The sequence below is a fragment of the Atractosteus spatula genome, chromosome 1 (genome assembly GCF_055471065.1).
Source record: "Atractosteus spatula isolate fAtrSpa1 chromosome 1, fAtrSpa1.hap1, whole genome shotgun sequence".
Taxonomy (NCBI): domain Eukaryota; kingdom Metazoa; phylum Chordata; class Actinopteri; order Semionotiformes; family Lepisosteidae; genus Atractosteus; species Atractosteus spatula.
The window spans coordinates 3,105,467-3,129,465 of NC_142706.1; the positions used below are offsets into that span (position 1 = coordinate 3,105,467).

A 23,999-nucleotide genomic window follows, 5' to 3' on the forward strand; every position below is an offset into this window, starting at 1 on the left:
CTTTAAATCTTAAGAATAAATTCTTAAAATGGGAAAGCAATTAATAGGCAAAAAATGTTCGGATATATATACTGTAGCGATACATGTACAGTTGAAATGAAGAGATGTTGTGTTACAATTATCTAATTCACTAGCACAGCCTCGTTTCGAATATTGTGTACGGTTTTGGTTGCCTCTTTATAGAACATTTATTGCTGTTTTGCAATCAGCGACCTGATACATTCTGGGGCTTTAAGGATCACCCTATCCTGACAGGTTACGAAAACTGAAACTTTCACCTACGTAAAAGTCGATTGATAAGCTTAGAACTGCGAACAGGGGGCAAGTCTTTACCCAGAGGCCTGTGGGAGTCTGGAACAAGCTGCCCAGCCAGGCTGTTGAAGCCAACAACCTTGGCTTCTTTCAAGAAATGGAAGTTCAGGGATAACAACGACAAGCCAGTCTCGTAGAGATGTTCCTCGTCAGCGACATTACGAAAATCAGCTGTATATACAGTATCAGCCACAAACACCTCCCTTCGCATTCGTCTCCAGCATCCCTCCTCCTCCTCCTCCCCATCTCTACCCTATAGCTGCCCCTTGGTTCACTCAGTGTGACTGGGGTTCGAGCCTGCTCGTCCTGTGGCCAGGAGCCGGCCCATTAACCAAGGGGGTTAAGCCAGACGTATCTCACCAAGTATTCCAAACCGGCTCAGAGTTATTGAATGCTGTCGACCCAACTGAAAAGGCTAGATGAGATCCCTGGATGAATTAGCGACTGACGTCCGAATGGGCTAGATGGGCTTATTTGGCTCATTTTGTTTGTAGCTTTTCATACTGTATGTTCTATGATTCATTAAATTAAATGGCAAACTCCATTGGTTCATGAGACGTCTAATATATCCCCTTTTATAGGCACATGAAAATCTGTTTCAGTACTTGATCTATTTTTGATAAATCGCATTTTGTGAAACATTAAGGATTCTTTATGTTTTCGGAAACTGAAGTTAGGCTGACCTCAATCTAATGAAAGTGATTAGTGTTAAAACTACAGTTGCACCACACGAATAATAGTTTGTATTTCTTAAATGCAGTCAACATAAATATTTTAGGTTGGAAGTGCTTTTGAAGCAAATCAGGCATTTCATATGCGGGTCATCATTACTTCTGCTAGAGACACAAGCTCACAGATAACTATGCTTTCCATTTGGCTATATTTGTTTCCAGCACTCCAGAATCGCAGAAATAAAAATAACATCTTTTTTCCCCACACCCTGATATTTCATACCATCAAAAGCAATACTGATCTTTTATTTTAGTTTTCGATTCTGCAGTTTTTTAAAGATATGGATCCTGTATCAAACTAAGCAAGCTGATCAGGGCTTCAGTCGGATGAGTCAAAGCCCACAGTATGGACATCACAAAGCATCGATGCGCAATAGCGTCACTCACTCAGTAGCAGTGTACCCCCCAAACAAAAGCAAAATACTGGATACTGGTGTATGTCACGCCATACTTTTCAGCACCTGAAATCCCCCCAATATCTTAAAGTTCCATAGTGATGGTGATTTTTAAAAAGAACCATACAAAAATATAAGAAAATAAAATCAACTAATTGTTTGTATGTTGAGTATACGTTTGTCCATCATAAACTTAAGCATGTACAGTAATGTAATCATGTAATGTACAGAACTGTATATGCTCATTGCTTCTCTTTTCTGCAGGGTGACTGAACTGAGTTTCTTTCTGGCAACACTCGAGTCTCTCATAATTATTTCTCCTTTTTTAACCTGCTTGCAAGATGGTTTTCTTATTGAAGAAAATCACAACTATCTGTGAAAAACATACCCACCTGAATGAACGTAAAATGGCCTTTTTCTTAAAATATTAACTTTTCTGGGTTCACGGGCCCTTTATCACAAATTCATTACTCCCGACAGGCTGGAGAATATTAATTTCTGACAATGATGGATGGAAAGCTCATTTGTCCCTATGAACTTATTTGCAAATTAAAGAACTTTAAAGAGTAAAGTATTCTAATACAAACAACTGAACCCCCCCAAAGAGTGTGCCAGCTGAACAGTTTAGCTTTGAAACAACTCATGTCCGTACAGTACTTCTTTCTGTACTTCAGAAAAACTGCACCTCAGACCTCACTTGATTTGCAATCCATGTGCTTATTTTAGGAAGGGAGGATTAAACCGAATTCTTTATCTTCCGGATACAATTGATCCTTCTATCCTGAAGCTACAGGTAAAGAAGGAGTGTTTGATGAAGTGTGTGCTTTGAAGAATAGGACACTTAAAACCCTGGGTAATCTCTCCTAATCCTGCCAAGCTGTAATGACTGACTAGAATCAAATTCCAGCAGTGCCTGGATTACGCTTGAACTTCCGAGTATAACATCACTCCAGGCCCTGCACGGACCGCGTGGATCGTGTGAGGTGCCCTCTCTGGCATGTCAGCGTTACTTGACATCCTTGGTTTGGTGAAGTCTTTGCGTTTAAAGGTCTAATTTGCTTTTTTAGCAGCAAGCCACAAAATAGGTTTGACATGAAGGGCGATCTCCTGCCTCTCTCTCTATATATATATATCTATCTTTTTCCAAAGGCAAATTGACTTTATAGCCCATTCCACCCCAAAAAAGAGTTTCCCCTTGGAGAAAGAGTCAACGATCTCAAAGCAGCTTTGTCCTCTGAGCCCCTCTGCTTGCTTTGATCATCAAGGAGCCTGAGACTCCATTGGTTAAAGCATGAAATCAGCATATGTAACAAATGCTAATCTAGGTCCCCTTTTTACAGAGACTGCATGCTTCAAATGTCTGTCAGAACTGCTTAGTCCGGGTGGTGCATGCATAGCTTTATTATATACAGTATTGTGGTATGCAATACCTAACCATCGTGTGTGATGACTGTAACTGGCACAACTGAGCAGCAGGCACAATTCCCTGTTAGTATTCTGGAGGGTTGGACAGCAAGGTTGGACAGCAAGGTGCAGATGTGCACATTTGTGTCGCTACCCAGCATAACAAACAGGCATCTCTGAAATCTCATCTGACAAAGACTCGTGAGAGATATAGTGTCATTTACATGGCTGGTGGAGATGGTTCATCTGGTTTTACTCATTTTATTTTGCACATTTGTACAGGTGTTTACAGAATAAAAACAAAGCAGTAGCCTTCACACAATTACAAACCAGTGCAGCTTGCTTACCCTGGAGTGCTCACTGATTTGTGTGTTAAATATTCTTTATTTTCTTCATAGGCAGTGTTCACTGACCCTAAAGTGAAGTGTAAATTTCACAGCCTATCAAGGGAAAACGTGACAGATGTGATGAAATGTTTTTTTTTTCTATATGATCTCACATAGCCCCTTGAGGGACTGCCTGTTGCGCCCTGATACTGTCAGCAGCGCCATTATAGGGTGGTAAATAGGTTTCTCCTGGGCACTGCACGACAGCAACACATTAAACGCAGAAAAGGGGATGTTCCTAATCTCCATAGCCTTGGCAGCTCTCAGTCTAAATGAAACCAGAAACAGAGAATCGCATTGCACGTTTCAGTGCAAGAGACGGGCAGATGAAAAGTGCTTCTTCGAAAACTGAGGTCCTGCCTCTGTGGTCATTAAAAATCCCAGGGCGTTTCTCGAAAAGAGTAGGGGTGTAACCCGTAACCCGGCGGTGTCCTGGCCAATTTCCCCCTGGACTTTACCCATCATGGCCTCCTAATAATCCCCATCTCAGAACTGGCTTCATCAACCTGTTCTCCACCCCACTGAGAGCTGGTGTGTGGGGGGTGTACTAGAGCACTATGGCTGTTGCATCATCCAGGTGGGGCTGCACACTGGTGGTGGTGGAGGGGATCTCCATTACCTGAAAAGCCCTCTGAGTGGAGTGTCCAGAAAAGCGCTCTATAAGTGTCAGGAATTATTATTATTATTATTATAAATTCTTGTGCTAGACAAAAGACTCCGGGGTTCTGCAGGACAGCCCCTTCACCCTGTCACCTGCAAAGCAACCTCAGTTCCTCCATTCGTACGGGCCAGGTTTGCCTTATGCTTGTTGCTCAGCGCTCACGACCACAGGAGGATCGACCGGTATACCAAGAGCCTGATCCGAGAACTGCTGGTGGACACTGCTGGTGTCGCCCAGATCGACGGCCTGGTCTCACGTCACCGCCGCCGTGAACAAGACCCCCCAGGCTCTGTCCCCTCTCCTTGGGAGAGCCGTATCCCTGCTTTAAAGCTATCATTTCTGGAAATGTTGAAATTCTTATACTGTAGTTCACAGTTTTCTGGGGTTTTTTTTTCCTCTGCTGTATCAGCTTGAAACTGAGATTGGAAAATGCTTCCCCATCCAGTATCTGTGTATCCAAGCCCACTGTGAGCTTCTTTTCACCCGGTCCCTGCTTCTGGGGGAAACATATCAACAAGGACCACAGGGAAATAAAATAGAGGAATTCAAACAGGGACCAGTTGATGCTTCGATTTTTTTTTTTGCACTTGTAAAATTGGAGTTCTTTATGTAATTATTTTCTGAATGAATGATGAATATTATTTCACTTTTGCTCCTTCAGCAATTACAGCAATTTACAGAAAGGTCACCTAGTGGTCTGCTCAGACTGGTGAAAGACAGATTCTCAAGGAAAACAAATGGCACATTTCTGTTCTGTACATTACTTCTAATGAAGACAAGGCAATGTCATATAATTTGCCCTTTATGCTGCAATTTTAATTTAATTGAAGGAGACTTTAATATTATTGCATGGAATAATGTACATAAACCTTGTCTTGTCCTTTCTAGCCCATTTGAGTGTTTGTCTGCATTATATGGAACAACCTCTTTTTGTCAGTGCCTTCTTTTCAGACACACATGACAGTTCTTGTATATACTACCAGGTGTATTTGCTGTTCTCATGCATGGTGGCTGGAGTTAACACTGAGCTATCAAGAGTGGAACCTGATCGCACGCTACAAGTGTTCCTACTGATATGCGAACCATGAAACTGATACAGATTGTCACTAATTTTATTTTGTTCAGACATTCTCATACTGAGATGTAAGTACAGTACGAGGGTGCCCCATTGTGGTTAAGAACTGATACTATTAGCTAATGATTCTGAAATGCTTCATAACAGGTCTGGATTATTATTAAGGATGCTTCAACAAGCTCTCCCTTTCACACTGTGAAAGATCCCAGTATTGGATGTGCAGTCATCACCCTGTTTACCCCTGTACGCCTGGTTATGGATACCTCCTTCTGTTTGCCAAATACCCCTACAGTAATCCAGCTCAGCTTTGTCCTTCTAGAACCCCTGAGCTTATAGAAGAGGAGATTCCTCCCTGCTTAGATAATTAGTTATACGAGCCCAGCAACCCCCGTCAGCTGTTTCCTGTACCCCCTCAGTGCCTGCTGGCATCACAGCTCACTTGAGGCTGTAGTGTTTCACTGCAAACCAGCTTTCCAAGGTTACCCTTGGGTGGCCTCTTGTGGCTGTCACTTGTTACGACACCCTAGGGGGGCTGCCGAAATTCCCTCCACACACTTCCACGCTCGAAAACCGGCCCTCTAGTCTTAAACATACAGAAGAGCCGGTCAAGTACTACAAATAAATGAAACCTAAACCCCAAAATGTAATCTCAAAGATGAAGAAACCTGGTGCAGTCTGCCTGATGCCTCCTTGTTTGTATTCATCGGTTGTCCAGGTAACTGAATGTAATACGTATTGAAGGTTATGCAGTACTCCTCACTCTTGTGTGTGGAATAGCAGCTATTGGTAGGAAGACGTTCACCCAACAGCTTCTGCTTCTGGAATCGTGGTGCAGTTACTCATTCTGTTCCTTTCACATATCGATACCTGTTATTGCCTTTCGGCACTACTGGGAGAACAAAGTGAACTGCAGTTATAGGCAGAGGTTACAGGCTACCTAAAAAAAATAGATCTGTTGCCAGAAAAGGGGCCTACTGTTTGTTTTTAATATAAAAGAACTATACATATTAGTTTTGGACAGAGAAGATTAAGGAGGGGTACTGATACAAGTATCCCATATCCTCAAGAGCATAAAAGTCAACCCAGATAACTACTGTAGAAACCCTAACCAGAGGGCACCAATGAAACTGTGCCAAAGTGCCTTGAGAACCGAGAACAGGCGCCTCTTCGTTACCCAAGGTTCCTGAGAGACCGAGACTACTGCCCAGCTACATTATGGATAACATCACCATCCTCAATCAGCTAGTAGCAAGCAAACAGGCATGATGGGGTGAATGACCTCATGTTGTTGTGACTTTTCTTCTGTTCTTACCCGATTCAGGAATGCGTACATGTCTGGATGCCCGTGTTCAAGACCTATTCCTTCCGGACTTTTTTTTTCCCCCGTTGCCAAAATTTCTTACTTTCCACTGCGGTCCAGGGAGTCATTAGGCTCCCGTTCCCCGACTACCCTGAGCTGGACGCAGGGGTTCGAAAAAGGGTGGAGGGGTGTCTTGTGTCACAAGTAAGGGAAAGAAATACCTGGAGCTGCTGATCTTAAACCGCTGTTGAAATTCCATCATCTCTTCATGGCAGGCATGAAGTTCTATTAATAATGACATGAAGGGGCAGTGCCGGGCAATTCAGACAGCACCCCTCAGACACGTACTGTACAACGTAAGAAAGAGAGAGTGGCAGCTCTGTGATGCTACAAGCTTTCCTGAGAGTTTACAGGACAGTATTATCTCAAGCTGAATTCCTCAGTACCTCCGCTTCACTTCTGTGGATCTTTTCTTTCTCTTTTGTGCAACGGAACATAGCTTTGAGTTAATCTGTCATGGCCACATATCTGCAGATGAACAGGGAGAACATATTATTTTAATCCTGAACCTAAGGTTACAGGCAATTGGAAAGAACAAATAAATGAATCCTATTTAAAGCATCAGTTTTTTTTCAGTTATTAAAATATTAATTGCACCTCCTGTTTTATCTACTCCAAATGTATTTTTCCACTACTGGAAAGATATGCAAGAAGATCACAGAGAATATGTTAAAAGGATTTTATTTATACAGTGCTGTATTATGTCAATATACTGTTAGTAGCTATTACCAGCACAGATCAATCTGAACGCATTAATAACTCCATGATAAAAGAACAAAATTACCAGTCAATACAGTTTTTACAAAATATACTGTTTGTATAGTATATTTGTTGGTATAACAAAGTATACTGTGCGTAAATAATATGTTTTTGCAAAATTACAAGTAGATACTGTTTGATTGAAAGAGGGTGGATTTTTTCCCCGTTTACTTTTAATATGTCTAGTTCACAATCTGTGAAATGACTAGAATTAAAAAGCAGCAATGCCGAGCTTCTGAAGCTACTGTAGATGTTCACCCGTCATCAGAACGATGCTGTACCCTGGGACTGCCCTCCTCTCGGACGAGACACCTGTGTGTAGTGAGTCAATCAAGAACAGCCAATCAGACCTCACCAGCAGGAGGGGGTGGAGCAACCAGACTCCCTGGGAAGCACAAACCACAACGTGCAGCCCATGACTAGGCGTACTCCACCTACAGCTGTGAACACGCTGAAATGTAAAGAAAATGTATGATTCATCGCCACTTTCCTCAGAGTTATTTATCTAATTTGCAGGATCAATTTAGAGCAAACTGGCTTGGAAAAAAAATAACGCGCACCTCTTTTTTTTGTTTCAAAATAACATCCAGCGAACACTCCAAATCGCTGCTGAAGTCATCACTGTATTTGTCTTTTAACATACACACATTGTCTCTCGGTAGATTTCTGCCTTTAACTTTTTAACGTTTTTTACATTAAAAAATTAAATAATAGTAACCGATCAATCTGTTAATGTTCATTATTTTTTTAATTAGCCTTAGTGCACTCTAAAAATGTGGCATTTCTCTACTTCAGACCATTTTACATCTCTCGAAAAACACTATCCTCATTTTTTTTTATCACCACGCAGAAATAGAACATTGTTTTAGTAAAAGAAATAAAGAGCACTGACGAGGTTTATATACTAGGAGGAATTTAGTTTCATTCCCCAACCATCATCGTACAGTTCCTATCTTCTCTTTTGAAGCTTAATCCAAATTCCCTTCTCCGGACGAAGGATGAGCTCTCCCAGAAGTTGCAGTTCCTCTCGTTTCTGGGAGGACTCGATCTGGAAACGGCGTAGCACAGCAGAGAGGACAACCTTCTCCTCCATCAAGGCAAAGCGCTGACCTGCGCCCAGAGACACACACAGGTTGGGTTTTTTTTTTTTGCCTGCTTTTTGATTCTTGTGTTTCTACAATTTGAGAAATCCAGTAGGATGCAGTATTTCCAAATGGCAGTGAAAATCGCCACAGGAAATCATCAAGATATCCACAGGACCTTGATAATAACTACAAGCAGGTACTTACATGGGCAAAGTGTAATTATAAAGAGGGGAACAGTAGAGTTTCTGGTGATATTAATGCCTTTAATATATCTATGTATGATAACTATAAATTATAGGGTTGAATTAGTCAGTCTTTTATGTGTAATAAATGTATTCAGGGTCTTCTTGTTAATACTTTGGTAATACATGAAATATAATAGTCTGACAATGTTCTGATTGGTTGCTATAGATAAACAAACATACCGTTTAAAAATAAATCAGGATTTCAAATGTTTTTCTGAGATGCAGTGATCTTAATAAAGTTGTAGGATAAAAAAAGTGCCTCCATTCTTCTGGAAGGGAACTTCAAAGACTAAGCAAACACCTGGTCAAGAGATCATGTTTAATTTCTTCTGACTAACTTCTGAATTAAGCTCATGGGTGTTAAACAGACCAATCTGTCGATAACAATTTACAATTTATTGTTTTAAATGCATTGTGTTCAACTTTTTTAATCCCTGGGGCTTGTGTTTTGTTTCTCTGGCTGAGGGAGAAGCTTCCTGTAGCCATTTAGTGTCTTAAACTAGTGAAACGGGACGTTCCATCACTCCTCCATGAAGACCCTCCCCAGCTCCTCCCAGCTGGGCCATCTACACTTGTGATCCTCAGCTCTTTTAGAGGCTGTGATGACCGACCAAGAAATCAAGATTATAATTTTTTTAATTTTGTGGTCATTGAAATCGATGCAGATTTTGTATTATCATGTATTACACCAAGGCACCAGTTTATGACAATCATTTCTTGTTAACTCTAGAATCTGTCTTTTCCTCTGTTATAATTAGGCCACCAGGACCAGAGGATACAAACCAACCCTGAAGCAGAACAAACCCGTTTCTGTTCTTCACATCCTTTCTCAAAATGAGCTGCGGCTGTCTGTGTTAAGCACACTCCTGGTGAGGCTGTCGCACACCATGAAAAACTCAATTTGTGCTTCATCTAATCAATCATGTGGTCCTATTGGACGTGGGAGTCAATAAGTTATTATTAAGCTATTTCATCATTCCTTTTTCTGTTCCCCAGGGAACTCTGCCACTGTCGCCAGATTCCCGAAATCAATCTCGAATGATAATCACTGAGGCCCTGCATCATGAAGATGCCAGTGTTTTCGAGTTTCTCAGTTGTTGTCCTTGTTTTCGAGTCGACCTCCCAAACCTGACGGACTGCTCATCACTTTCTTAAGTCCTCCTCCTCGTAGGATATCAAACATCCTATTAGTAACGGACACTTAGTAATGGACATCACAGTTGAACTAGGATACCTGACGTATTTTGTGTAACCACTCCTAGATTTCTTGAGATTGGTCACTTTTTACCTTACGTGTTCAGACGACTCCCTGACTTTCCCCTTGCTGAGCAGAACCATGTTAGCATAACTGTACATCCCTATAGCCTATAGTCTGCCTTTCCTTGTAGCCTTAAATAACCAAATGTCTTACTGGGCATGTGATTTTTAAATTAGGGCACGTACAGAAAGTATCCGACAGATCATGAGACGGCCCTTAATCATTGTGACAAGAGCTGTGGTCAGCAGCAACACATCAACAGAGGCAATAGACAACACGATAACCAAACAGCAGGAGAATGGCTTTCAAAAACAGGTACACATTATTCCTTAGGGACATTTGTACATACCGATGCAGTTCCTCAGTCCTGCAGAGAATGGGATAAACGCATAGGGATGCCTGTTGGAAGAATTCTCCGGGAGAAACCTCTCTGGGTGGAATTCTTCAGGATCTGGGAAGTAGCGAGGATCACGGTGGAGAGAAAATGGGATGATCACAGCATTGGCTCCTTTGGGCACTTTAAAGCCATCTGTCCAGAACAGAAATTCAAGTTACAAAATAAAGGGAATTAAAACGATCCAATCAGCACCTCACAACACACAGAAAGCAATAGCTAAGAATTCTGCTACTGTACCTGGAATTACTTCATTTATGAAACACTGGTTTTTCGAATTCACATAAGGATAGCACTGCACATCCTTAATGCAGAAATTAACAGACTTTGCAGTTTCCAAATTAAATAGCTTTAGTTTTAATCTGTATCCTTACATTAGTGGATGTAATGTAAATGTGTTGTTGACTTGCAAAATTAAGAACATCTCAAAGGCCAGTTCAGTCACTAAGCCTTGTGAACTTCACATTGCAAAGTAATTTCAAACATTTTCAACTCAAATATGCATTTAACAATAAACTGACTCCGTCTGACTTTATTGCATATCACCTTGCTTTTTTCCTTTGTTCCCTTTTACTTAACTGTTTTGATCACTTTTAGCTCCCCTGATCTACAAGGACTGTGCAAAATCGAGAACATTGTTCAAATGAAAGACCCCCCTGTAAAGCACAGAAAACGGTCTTCATATGACATAACATAACATCACTTTATTGGCCCAATACAATTTCTTGTATTAGGAATTTGTCTTTTCACAGACCCCAGCTTGCTCTCCATGAGACACACAGACAGGGAGAGAAGCCTGGGCTCAGAGCGCAGGGTCGGCCATTTATACAACACCCCTGGAGCAGCTGGGGTTAAGGGCCTTGCTCAGGGGCCCAACGGAGTAGGATTCCTCTGCCGGCTGTGGGATTTGAACCGGCAACCTTCCAGCCACAGGCGCAGATCCTGAGCCACAGCACCACCGCTCCTTTGCGACATTAAAAAATCCCCCCCTTCTTCCTTCACTGCGGCAGCAGCCCAGTGTCTGTGCAGGAGGTTGTACGGCAGCCTGTGGAAATACAGTACCGCCACCAGATCGCAGTGCTGGTACCTACTGATGTGACAGTCTTCACAAATGCTGCGGGCGAAGAAAGGAACAGAGGGGAACAAGCGCAGGGACTCTTTTATGGCACACTCAAGGTACCGCAGCTTCTTCAGGTCATCCGCTGTGACGGGGCGGTCAGAGGCTCCTAAGGCAAGCAGGTCGTGAGAGAACACAGAGAAATATAATGAGCTGCACCATCACGAGGTGAAACTCGGTCTCTCTTAAAACGGTCTCTCCGTGGGCGGATCACGGGCACGGACGCCGGCAACGCACCAAAAACCTCATCCAGCTCCTCCTGGACCTTCTTCTGCTCCTCTGGATGACAGCCCAGCAAGTACAGGACCCAGTTCATGGCAGCTGCCGTTGTGTCGTGACCCTGAGGCCAGAGGAGAGTGATGGTGCTAAAAGACGGCTCATACACATGCAGTATGACTCGTGGCACAGAGGTTAAGACAAAAGTGGCTGCTTCATTTGACTTTGAATATATCTTTTTTAGAACAAATACAATATATGCAGCAACCGACCGAGTAGTGATATTCACAACTCCAAGAAACTTAGGGTAGATTAAACCATGCAAGAGCTCGCTATTACCAGCACATTTGTAACCCTGGCAACTAACATTACAGCACATGTAGTGAGCTTTTTGCCTCTTACAGCCGTGGGCTAATGAACGATTGCCTTCACAATATTCTTATTCAGCCATATTCTTGACCCTTTACTGAAGAACATGTTCACATCTGAAAAATAACAAAGCCTCTACAGTATAACACTTCGTAGATGTATAAGAATGAAACAAGGGACAAGGGCAGATTTTAATATTAGTCCCTTTTTACATATCATAAAAATATAGCAGAATTTACAGAACAAAAATGTACAGAGCTCTGTATACCGACTAGTTTGTATTAAACAAAGGAAAAATACAGCTGAAACTTAAATATAATTGTTTTTAATAGCGTTGACTTTTAATTAAATGTGTTACTGCTTTTTTTACGTTATTTTGCTATAACAGGATGGGTCAGGAAATGACTCAAAACTCAGCCTACCTACCAATAAAGGCTGTTAATTGCCTTTAATCACTTGAAAATAGTCACACTGGAGATTAATTAAGTAATAATGCTCACAACAGCGCAGTTTATATTTGGTTTTCTATAAAAAAGACTTGTATGGTGATAATGGCTGTTTTTGAACAGCAAGTCTTTGTGTTTCAGAGACAATTTTTCCAAAATAAAGTCTCCTTTCACTGTACTCTTTCAAGCCAGCAGCCATGTCACCCTGCAATTCACATCTGGCAGCCAACTGAAGCTCAGCAGGTGTGAGCCTGGTCAGTACCTGAAGGGGAGACTTCTGGGAAAAATTAAGGTTGCTGCTGGAAGAGGTGATAGTGGCGCTCACCCTGCAGTCTGTGTGGGTCCTAATGCCCCAGTATAGCGACAGGGACGCTCTACTATAAAAAGGCACCATCCTTCGGCTGAGACGTAAAACCGAGGTCCTGACTCTGTGGTCATTAAAAATCCCAGGATGTTTCTTGTAAAGAGTAGGGGTGTAACCCCAGTGTCCTGGCCAAATTTCCCATTGGCCTTTACAAATCATGGCCTCCTAATAATCCCCATCTATGAATTGGCTTCATCACTCTGTTCTCCTCCCCACTGAAAAAGCTGTGTGGTGTGGTGAGTGCACTGGTGCACTATGGCTGCCGTCGCATCATCCAGGTGGATGCTGCACACTGGTGGTGGTGGAGGAGAGTCCCCATTACCTGTAAAGCGCTTTAAGTGGAGTGTCCCTCGAACCACATTATTGAGGTTAATGCATTATGTACTGTACAAGCCCAGGTTACAAGTCATTGTGTTTAGGTCTGCACATTTTGTGCTTGGACATGTGCAGCAGTCACACATTCAGTATTGCTAACTGCACAAATGTTTTCGTCTGCAACTATGACTTGTTTTTAGGGATTGGCTTCTCTCTCAGTGCTCCTCAAGATGTACAGTCGACATCACTATACAGACTCGTGTGTGCACACTGCACCAGGATGGGATTTTGCAGCACTTCATGGTCTTTGAATCAGAGGGACACCTGCTGTAGCGAAGCTATATTGCTATATGACTTCTAACCTCAAACATGAAAGTGTCGACTTCCTCTTGGATATCCTCATGGCTCAGCTTCTTTCCATGCTCATCAGTGGTGCTCAGGAGCAGGTCTAGGAAAGCTCTCCTTTTCCTTCCTGATTTCTGACCACGCTTGCTGTCACAGTTTTTTGGTTCCTCCTCAGGGTTTTCTAAGCTGCGTACCCTCTCTGCAATCACCTGTAGAGTGAACAATCCAAAAGTGCTGACATGCATTCATTGCAGCACTCTAATAGGTTGGTGCACGTTTGCCTGCTGCTTGGCAATTCCCCTTGGTTTAACAATGTTACCCTGCATACAATGGGCTAGGGCAACTATGCATTTTAAAATATGTTGGAAAATAATCTAAGTACACCTGTACAAAAAATTAAACATTAAATAACTGTCCACAAAAAAGCATGCACAGTACCTAGGAGGTGTGCATCACACTGTACATAGGGGCAGGTCTTGAATACATGTAAAATGAAACTGTTCTATCTTATGGTTAAGGGTAATAATAGAGAGTGCATGCAAAGCAGTGTGATGCATGATAAACTCCCCGAATTAAGGCATTAGAAGGCTTTCACTTACACTATTTGTGAAGGAATGTAAAATTTCCAGATTCCTGTCATGCTCCTTTCCTTCACCAAACATGTAATAGACGAAATCTAACCATAACCATGGCATCTTCTGTCTGCGGTGGATGATGTCGCTCATCCTGCGCGAACAGAGTGTCCTTGGGTTAGTTCCTGACGTGCCAAACAGAAGCTGAGGCTTTACAAAAACATGCACGCATTCGAATCATTTGTACGTGAAACACACTGTTAATACTGTAAAAATTGAATGTCAATGTTACAGTACATTAAGGGAGCAGCTGCTCATCCTGCGCTGTTTAGCAAATAAAAAAAAGTGACCAACAACTAAATAACTTGAAAAAGTGTTGTGGAAGAAAACAAAGCTTTGTTTTGACATGAGTTAACCGTGTGACGGTGATTTAAATGGTTATGTGCGACGTCTGCTTTTATTTATCTCGATTTTTAAGGCTTTCTCTTGCTTTTAGATGGAATCTGGACTCTGAACACTGCCTAATACATCTGAGCTTACCCAACAAATCAAGATACTGCTCCCACATTAATCTTGGAGCTCATCAGAAAGCATGAGCGCACAACAAGAACTACCACAACTCGGAATTAAAAAAAAACATTTAAAAAAGAAAATGCATCATACTGCTGCAGCATGACTTACTGTACACTGTATAATATAAATCATCAAAATAAATCCAGTTTGATAGACTAAATTTTTGAAAAACTAAAACTGAAAGACTAAAATTGAAAAACTAAAAATCTTCAGTCTTAATAAATAAATGCGGGGACTTTGAAAGTAAACACGATTCCAGCTCACTAAACATACATTGATAGCTACAGTACTCTTATTTACTCAACGTGCCTGCATGAAAAAGCCAAAGCATGAACCTGTAAACACGATCAATGTCCTCAGCACACCATTCCTGTCCGATAAACCTGAAAAATCTGATCAACTTTTATTCCGTTAAGCATTAATCGCACTTACTTGTAAACACTTCGGACGTACTCAGAGTCAGAGTTACTCTGTGCACAGACTGTCTTGCCCATTGCAGTTTCTGAAAGAAACCAATATGAATTCAAAGAAACACAATGAATAGGGAGCTAGTTTTACAGTAGCTTGCACAATAGCTTTTGGCATTTTATATCAGTGAGGTTTGAAAAGAAGCAATGTGGTGAATGGACACAACTGAATACCCAGATTGCTCAAGCAAACCCCGCTAAATAAATGGGTAATAATGTTTATGTTAAAATATTTCAAAAGGTAAAAAAAATAAAGGTATCTCTGACCTGTGCAGGTCAGGCTGGATTAAAGAAAAAAGCATAAATAATTTATAACTTACCACATATAATATCCAATGCACAGAGAGTGATGTGATTAAAGCAGTTAAAATATCCCTGGCCAGCATGCTTCTCCAGTTTCTTAACCAACACAACTGACTGCTCATTCATCACTTCTAGAAACTCCGTCAAGATTGAGAAGTGAAATGTTGGAGTTAACAACTTTCTCCTTGAACGCCATTTATCTCCAGTGCTATAAACAGAGTGCAGATAAACATCTACTGACAGATATGTGGATTGATACTTCGACATAAGCATTACAGCTTTGAGAGTACTCGCACAATCTGGAATACAACTAAGAAGGGAAACACTTAAAACAATTTATATGAAAAATACTTTACTTTCTCCATGAAAGTGCAACAGAGGACATGTTTTGTGGTTGTTCTCCTGCACACTCTAGGTATTCTAGTCACACATGTTAAGCTCTAAGCATTGTTTTATATTAAGTGGTAACAATTTGCTAGACAGTATCTGGATGTGCTCTTTTAAAACACTGATCAGTCTGGCTCTTCCTGCCTCTTCAGTGCTGTTGAAGTCAGATGAATCTCATCCTGCAGGTGTGCAATACCAATGAGGTCAGATGAATCTCATCCGTGGATGTTCAGCGGTGTTGAGGCCAGATAAATCTCATCCTGCAGGTGTTCAATGCTGTCGAGGTCAATGATGACCTCATCAATGATGACCTCAAAGATGAACAGCTACTTTGGTAGCCCTGTTGTCTTTATCCTTCCTTTCAGCAGTAAGATTCAAACTGTTCTGAGCCAAAAGCAAACACTTCATCCTTTATTGCACAGGAGAGTGGACTAACATTGTTCTCTTACTGTATCTTATTGTGTATGAAGGCTTCATTATGCAACCTGCAGTATGTGTTATATTAATTTCATTAAAGGTTTTTCCTTTACCTTACTGTTTACTTTAATACTGAAAGCTTCGTTGTTCCTTGAGTCTACAGAACTTGATATCTTGATATCAGCTTTTATACTGTAGTTCACTGTCCATTATGTCAAGAGCTTTAAGAGACACTGAAAAGGAAGAATGGAGCCCAGCAGGGAGAGCAAAACTAGCTGTGACTCTCACCAGGACCAGTGGATGGGAAACAGACTGGCTGATGGAGGGAAAACAGGAACGGTGTTGCATTTTCTTTTCAGGCAGCTCCCACACTCACAAATCAGTCGCTAGTTGGGATCTATCCAGACACAGTATTACTTCAGCAAGATTGTCCAGGTGACTCCAGAGAATTGACTGCCCTCGTAAACATATCGTGCATTATAAACTGAAGGTGCTGGCACACGAACGACTTTCAATTTTTTATTTCTCACTCTTAAAATATGTCTGGCACACATCCCTGGAAGAAGCACCAGACCTAAGTCATTATATAGTATATATTGTATACTGTATTTCTTTTGTGGCTTACAATGTGTGTACTGTCGGTGCCAAGGTGATAAAATAGTTTCTACTTATGATAAAAACAAACATTTTACACAACTGCTCTCATTGTTACGTGCAATCACGTTTTTGTCAACTTACCTCGTTAACAAGCCTGTACCAAGCCAGGGGTGTAAAAATTTGTAAGCATAGGCTTTATCTATGTGCCTTGAACTGCTCAGTATCATCTGAAAAGAGAAGCAGAGAAGGGACTAAAAGTAAGTACAGACACAAACTGTTCCTGACTTAGAAATAAGGCTCATCAGGACAGAGGTACACTATACACCGGGGCAGGGCAACTAGCTCTTTATTAAATCAACTGGGTAATTTTATTTCAATAAGAATATCTTTTAATAATCAGGTGTACAACGTTACAATAATTTGTTATTCTCGATTTCAGTAAAAAAGAAACCTACTTGTTTTATTTAAATGGAATTGGACTCTTCAAAGCGAGGTGTACTTGTCTACTTGAATGAAAATTAAACGTCACTCTTTATCAAACAACATAACCTTTTGCTTGCCGGTGCCGTGTCATGTCTGGTAATGACGTGTCAGTATGGTCAGGAAAAGCTGTTGATCCCTGACCACAACTCCACACTCCTCAGCAGGCAGACAGACTCAGATTGGATGGTTAAATGAATTGGAATGCCAATTAAGTGTGAAACCTGTAAACTGTTCTTTAGTAAGCAACCCATTGTGGCCTAGGAAAACATGATATTTTGAACAATGGAGTAACTTAAAAGTCAGTTGAAACAGTATGTAGTATTATTGTTTTTGCTGCTGCTGCGTATATTTTAATTTTGCCTGCTCTTGGCGGAGGTTCAGCATCCTGGAGCAATTCTGGCAGAGCTCCGGCGGAGAGACAACGCTCCCCTCTAAAAACACTCTCACCTGCGAAGGGTTTCCCTAGAAACCTGAAGGTTCGCTAGCCAATTGCTTCCAAATCCCAGCAGTTTCTGGCCAGTTTTGAAATCAAAACTCTCAGTGTGGGGAGGGCTTTTGACTTTTTAAAATAATTCTCCCTCAACCTTTTCTTAGTTTCAGAAAGCAATCCCTCGTGCAAGTAAATTGTATCAGTAATGGATTTCTTTTTTAATGTCACTTCACTGCACACCTGTACTTTATTTCCCTCTGAATGGTCACCATAAGTGAGCTGTTTCAGAAGATTAGTAATGTTTGTAACTTGACAATCAATTGCCCAAACATTTTTTTTTTCTAATTGAGGCAGCTGTGGTTCTTAAGGCCTGATGATTTTGTTTTCCATATGATATCTCAATGATTTAAAGCACACATCTGCAATTGCTTCCAACTATAATGCAGAGAAACCGATGATTTAATGCTGAACTTCAGAACCTTCTTGACTCGGGCTCTCCAGCGGAAGTGATGCACTTGATTGCTTGCTGAGTTGCAATGAGGGTTTATATCATTATCCAAAACATACTGTACTATCCACCCATCAATTTTCTCAACCACTTCATCCACGGTGCAGGGCACACCAGAGCCTAACCCAACAGGCACCCTGGAGGGAATGCCAGTCCATTGCAGGGCACGCACACACACAGACACACACACCAGAGCTTATTTTCCCTGAATCCAGTTAATCTTTGGACTGCGGGAGGAAACCCACACAAACATGGTGTGATCATATAAACTCCACACCAACAGCACCCCAGTAATTGAACTCAGTGTGCCAGTGCTGCAAGGCACCGGTGCTAACCACTGATATGTTTTTTTCATGCACCAGCAGCAGAAACACAGGTTCACATTGAAAAGACTTAACGAATAGATGCTTTTTTGTTCTTATTACTGGATAAAAACCACATGTATCGCCCTTTGTATGTAATTAGCTGTTCATAATTTGCCCCTTGTAAACATAATTATCATTATACTCTTATCTTCATTGGATATCATATTTTCATCTCCTCCTAAGCGTAAAGGTTCACCCTGAAAGTGGGTCATCTTTGATCTGTTTTTACCACACTTAGTGACAATTCAGTCTTCCATAATCTGGAAACTATTTAGCACATTAAAGCTTTTTACAGTCTATTAATAATTACACTGAAGTTTAACACAGTCTATAAATCATTGTACAGCATACTGAGAGGCAATAAAAATGCAATGATAACATCTTAAGGGACATCATGCAATTATTGATCAGTTTTGTTGATTTTTTAATGTATTTTGTTTGACAGCAATATCATCCACTACAGACGCACCCCGAACTGTTGCAGAACTATTAAAAGGTTTTTCAAAAAACACATATGAGAGGTCTGTCACTCAATGCCTCATTGATTTTATGTACAGTACAGTATGCGTCAGGTCACACCCGATACTAGGCAGCAACAGCCCGTCCATACAGTAGGAGCTGTGGTTTCTCTGATTATTACATTCATAAACTGAACCAAGCAATGAACTAGCCATGCGAACCTTCACTGGGTCATAACAAGTCACGGCAATCTGGAGTACAAACTCAGGCAACTGTGCTTTTATTGCACTTCAGTACAGATTATTTTCTATTAGCGAAGAATAAATCCAGAAAATAAAAATTTACTGTAAGTCAAATAGCAATCAGTTCTTCTGCATAACAATTTGTAAGGAAACAGTTGTTACAGTACCTCTATATTTTCTGCGTGGTACAGAATGACAAAAGGTACTGGCCCAATCCATAGTTTCAGCAAGGGTTCATTTCTGCGTTCAGCTGTAAATTCAATCAGCTGGCTAAAGAAATCTAAAGAACAATAAGAATTGCTCAAATTTAATGGCAACTTAGTGGTGAACATTTAAGCATTTCATAAACAACTTTGTTAAATAACACACTGTAAGAAATGTTACTGTACAGTATATATGAGAGGAAACCTTTCACCCCATCTAGTCTGTCTGTCTGTTAGTAACTAATTGATCCCAGAATCTTATCCAGCTGTTTTTACAGCATGGCCAGGCAGCTTGTTCCACACTCCCACAACGCTTTGTGTAAAGAAGTGCCTCCAGTTCAACACTTTCTACGAACAGTTTCTGCAAAAAATGTTCAATTTTTGAGAATTTTGAATATTTGCACGTCTCCTCCGTTGAAGAACAAAGGTTCAAAGGATCAGACAGGTTTCACTGAAGCATGATGCTCTGAAAGACTGTGTTCATGATGTGATTATTAACAAGACGCATGCATGCCCAGTGGTCTTTTTTCCTCAGATAAAAAAGAAAACTTTTAAAAATGCAGTATCTTTGTTGGGACTCTGCTTCTGTTGTGAAGTTCAAGTATAAGACTCCAAATCAAGCAATTCCCTAAACAGCTGTGAAAAAAAAGTGAACCTATTGTAATGTGACTGAAATTAAATTACATCAGAGTTGTCTTGGAGACTGTTTGGTTGCAGTACGAGAATAGTGTGATGATAAAATAGTTTGCCAATAAAGTCTAAGAAAATAAACGTACACCGAGTAAAGAGACGCTAGCCTTTTAACGATCTATGCACATTCGTCCATGACCTCAAGAAGCTAATGTAGCAAACCAATAAAAAGCACGTTTTTCCTGAACATTTGTTTCGTATCACGCGATGCTCGTATTGTCCAGTAATAAAATTAGTATAATTACAGTACCCTTACCTCCTCCGTTTCTTTTTAAATGAAGTGCGTTGCCTACGATGGGGTAAGTAGGGCTAAACCCAGGAATGGGTTTCATCTGCCTCCATTTTCTCACGTAGCTGCCGAGTAACTTATAAGTTAAAAGGGTTAGGAAGAGGGTAACCACTGCGGAGCCGAGCAGCAGCCCGCTGATCTCGACGGCCATCTCCGTTCTGGTGCTGGACGCCCCACGAACAGTTACAGGAACTGTTTCTGCACACGACGCAAATGTGGGAGAGGCCACGACCGAAATCTCTGGGCTTTATACAGTAACTGTTTCGTGGGTAAGGAAGCTATGCGGACATTTATCTGCGTGTTCTTAGCCCCTTTTTTGTGTACGACGCCGGGGGCAGAGCTACGGTACAGCTACGCTGCAATCGAATCCGTCAGCGCACTCGGCTAAAGCGGTTTACCCTGCGCAAAGCTTGCCGCCGACCGTATCAGCTTAGAAGCCCCGTTTTGGGTTTCTTTTCGAAACCCGAGTTGTTGTGCAGGGGGCACCGGTGCCCCCAGCCACAAGAGCCAGAGCTGTATCCGATTGGCTGCTCGCAGCTCTGCCCTGTGTGGGCTGGCCAAGTTTCCGAGCTCTCGCCTGTGCCATGTGCGAAAGCGCACCCGAAGCGCCGGGGCGTCTGTGCTCCCAAGCGAAGAGGGTGGGTTTTGGACTTGTGAACCAGACGCGCTGGTCGGAGCAATGATTCAGGGATATATATCTTTTCTGTTGCGGCGCACTTTCATACCCTCTGGGTTTATTATACTGTAGCAACCCACGTGTACCGTGTTCTTAATACATGCGTGTCTTTAGTAATACGAAAACACCTGTCGTTTAAAACCAATTCCACGTTAGTTGGGATTTGGTGGGCTGCTCAATAGCGAATCTACAATCAGCCTTCCCTACTGGAGCTACAGTGGTTTGAATTTCTAATGTTTTACAGGATATTTTGATAGTTATTCGATCCACGTATCAATCAGCTATCACAAACAGTTCAGAATATAATTACTGTCATTAGCACATATATTAATATTTGTATACTTCAGTGTAATTTCTGATTTACACGTTTACAGCACCGTCAGATCCCTCAAGAGACGTGTGCTGTGAATGATATTAGGCTGATATTGTCTGTAGTGGTGTTAATAAACAGCAACGAAAGTAGTACATCATCCAGGTAAATAGTGTTATGTGGATTAAATACTGTATATTCAACAGACTTTTATTTATTATTATAATACAAAACTGCTTTTATGGCTTATGATAAATACAAAACATACAAAATATTTGAACATAAGAAATGCCGATCATACATGTAATACAAAAGACATTTGGCAATTCACATGGAACTAAATTACTCTCATTTTGTAAAAACAAAGGAGTGCTACTGTATAACTGTCGTTTTCCCAATAGTAGGTCATCATACTTAACAATTACACCTCACTTCATCCACTAAAGTCACAGCTAAAACAGTCCCCCAGTAATAATTACAAGAAAGGCATTACAGCACACATCAGTTTATAAATGCATAGACACTACAAAGGCTTCAAAGCAGTATTCTCTTTTGGGCAGTTCTGTTTCTTCACTGAGGAAAAGAACAACGAATCTCAGAGATTTCACCAGGTCATTGTAAATCTAACCATTTCAGGAGAGTGAATCAACTTATTTACCTCAGTACTCCAGTTTGATAAAATTGCTTCAGGCTCAAGTTTGGTTGGGAATTTTGGACAACTGCTGGTTTCCTGAAACACAGCCCTGTGTGATTCTGCACAGCACTGGTTGGATGGGAAATTTCACCAAAAACAAAACATGCAAGATTAAGAATTTGAGAAATCCATGATAACAGAGTATAAAGACGTCTTGAACTTCAACATTTAAAAAAATTGCTAAATTGAAACTGACGAGATAAACTGATAGATTAGTGTGGCTATTCCATACTGCTTCAGGTCCAATCAAAGATGGACTTTACATTAAGGTACCCTGACACCATGCTGCAGGTGTCTAGGTTTTAATTAGATTGGCTCACACAGCAAAAGTATTTAAAGAGGCCAAACTTATGTGGAACGATCCTGGTGCTCCAGATTCACTAGCCTGATCAGACACCCACCACTCGTTGTGTAAAGCAAAACGTACAGTATGTCCAGTCCCACACACTTCTCTTTTCGAAAGGCCTCTGTCCTTGTTCCCTTGTGTATTACTGAGCGCACTGTAAAAAAATCAATCAGGTGCCCCAGTACCTAAACAAAAAGTGGTCTGGTTGAACTGCACTCTTGTTAATCTTTTCACACTTTTGCTCTCAACCAATTAGACAAACCCTTATCCATTGTTGTGCAACTAATTAGGCAGATTTTATGCTAAGCAGCCATTCCAATTAATAAAAACCCTCAAGGAACAAATATCTGAGCTGATGTGAATCATAATACTGGTACAAACTCCCAGTACGTGTATCAAAAGTATATATCAGACAGATACACTTTTGTCTCCCTGTAAATACACAAAGTATTCACAAAGAAAATCTGTAATCCATAATTAAACCACCGCATGCTGATCACGTTTATATTAAATACACAGTGTTTGTGACTGACTCTCATTCTGCCAAACGAATCATATCATATCAGGAAATCCTGTAGTTAATACAGGATGTAGCATTCACAGGTTCCAAACATCATGTTTCTACTTTACTCTGTAATTTTTTTTTTACCCAGCTGCACATAAACTATGAGGTAAATTTGATTGCTTGCATAGTTTTCACCCAATCAAACAGTATAAGACAAACTGATTTATCAAATACACACTGCTCTTAACAAAACATTAGCGAATGGTAGGTCCCATAGCAGTGACCCAGTCTGTTCGAAGTGCTGCGCTGGACAGTACGCCCTGTGACTGGGCCTCCTCTCAGCGTGCTGGGGTGGTAAAGACAGCAGTGGCACTGTGAGTGAGGGCCCAGGAGGCACGATGGCTGGCGCAGGCCTGGTGACCACAGCTGATCTGACTAACGTCTGATTCCAGACGTTAATAATAATAATAATAATTATAATTAATTAGCTGCTTACACTTATACAGCCCTTTTCTGGACACTCCACTCAAAGTGCTTTACAGGTAATGGGGATCCCCTCCACCACCAGGTGGATGAATCCTGGTTCTCGAGGATTTGCAGGAAGTGTCCATCAGAGAAAAAAAACAACCAACAGGAAGGGGTCATATTTGGAATTAAATTTTTCAAGACCTTCTGACACAGCTGTAACTGAAAAGTTAGTCCTGCCTTGTAATCACCAGCACAGCTGAGGGGTTTCCCTACAATGATCCGGTGTTTCTCAAACCCTGTGCTCCGCAATAGTGTTCATCTTGCTTACTGTGTCCTAAGATGAATATTTCTTATGAGGATCCCATCTGGAATTTCTTTCTGTTGGTCGCTGGTTTCCTACTGAAAGCTCTAGGCTGAAGATGAGGACCTGGAAGGGGAAAAAAAGTATCACTACGGTAAAAATATACTGTCGCCATCATAACTTGGATTTTTTTTTCTAAAGTTGTAATTATAACGGATCTGGAGGACTGCTTCTCTGCTTTGAAACCGTAGTCCCCTGTAAAAACGTTTTAGCGTGCTTCGTGCTGCTGTAAATCCTTTAAGGATTTTAAAGACATGTCAGACCCCAAACCATGAGTGACACAATAGACTTGAAAAACACAACAAGATGATCCGAATTACAGTTACCACACTACTTTATAGCAGTTGTTTAAGAGACTGTTGAGGAAGGCCTCATCTGTACATATTGTGTACAGATTTGGTCACTGTTACAGAGAAG

The 23,999-nt window shown here is 41.2% G+C and overlaps 1 protein-coding gene across 2 annotated transcripts; it reads right to left on the bottom strand.

Annotated features, from left to right (window-relative positions):
- Nucleotides 1-6,991: 6,991 nt before the first annotated feature.
- cyp4v2a (cytochrome P450, family 4, subfamily V, member 2a) lies at nucleotides 6,992-20,843 on the bottom strand. 2 transcript variants are annotated; one of them, XM_088909001.1, is made up of 11 exons: nucleotides 20,190-20,843; nucleotides 19,208-19,320; nucleotides 16,695-16,780; nucleotides 15,170-15,360; nucleotides 14,815-14,884; nucleotides 13,837-13,963; nucleotides 13,255-13,446; nucleotides 11,420-11,522; nucleotides 11,157-11,291; nucleotides 10,021-10,200; nucleotides 6,992-8,193 (listed from the first exon to the last, which is right to left on the bottom strand). In XM_088909001.1, exons 1-11 carry the CDS (start codon nucleotides 20,371-20,373, stop codon nucleotides 8,033-8,035), a joined length of 1,542 nt encoding a protein of 513 aa, XP_088765127.1. In that variant the 5' UTR covers nucleotides 20,374-20,843; the 3' UTR covers nucleotides 6,992-8,032. The 2 variants fall into 2 exon arrangements, with proteins under 2 accessions (XP_088765127.1, XP_088765193.1); XM_088909067.1 differs by lacking the exon at nucleotides 19,208-19,320 and having other exon boundaries at nucleotides 20,190-20,280.
- Between the last annotated feature and the right edge of the window lie 3,156 nt (nucleotides 20,844-23,999).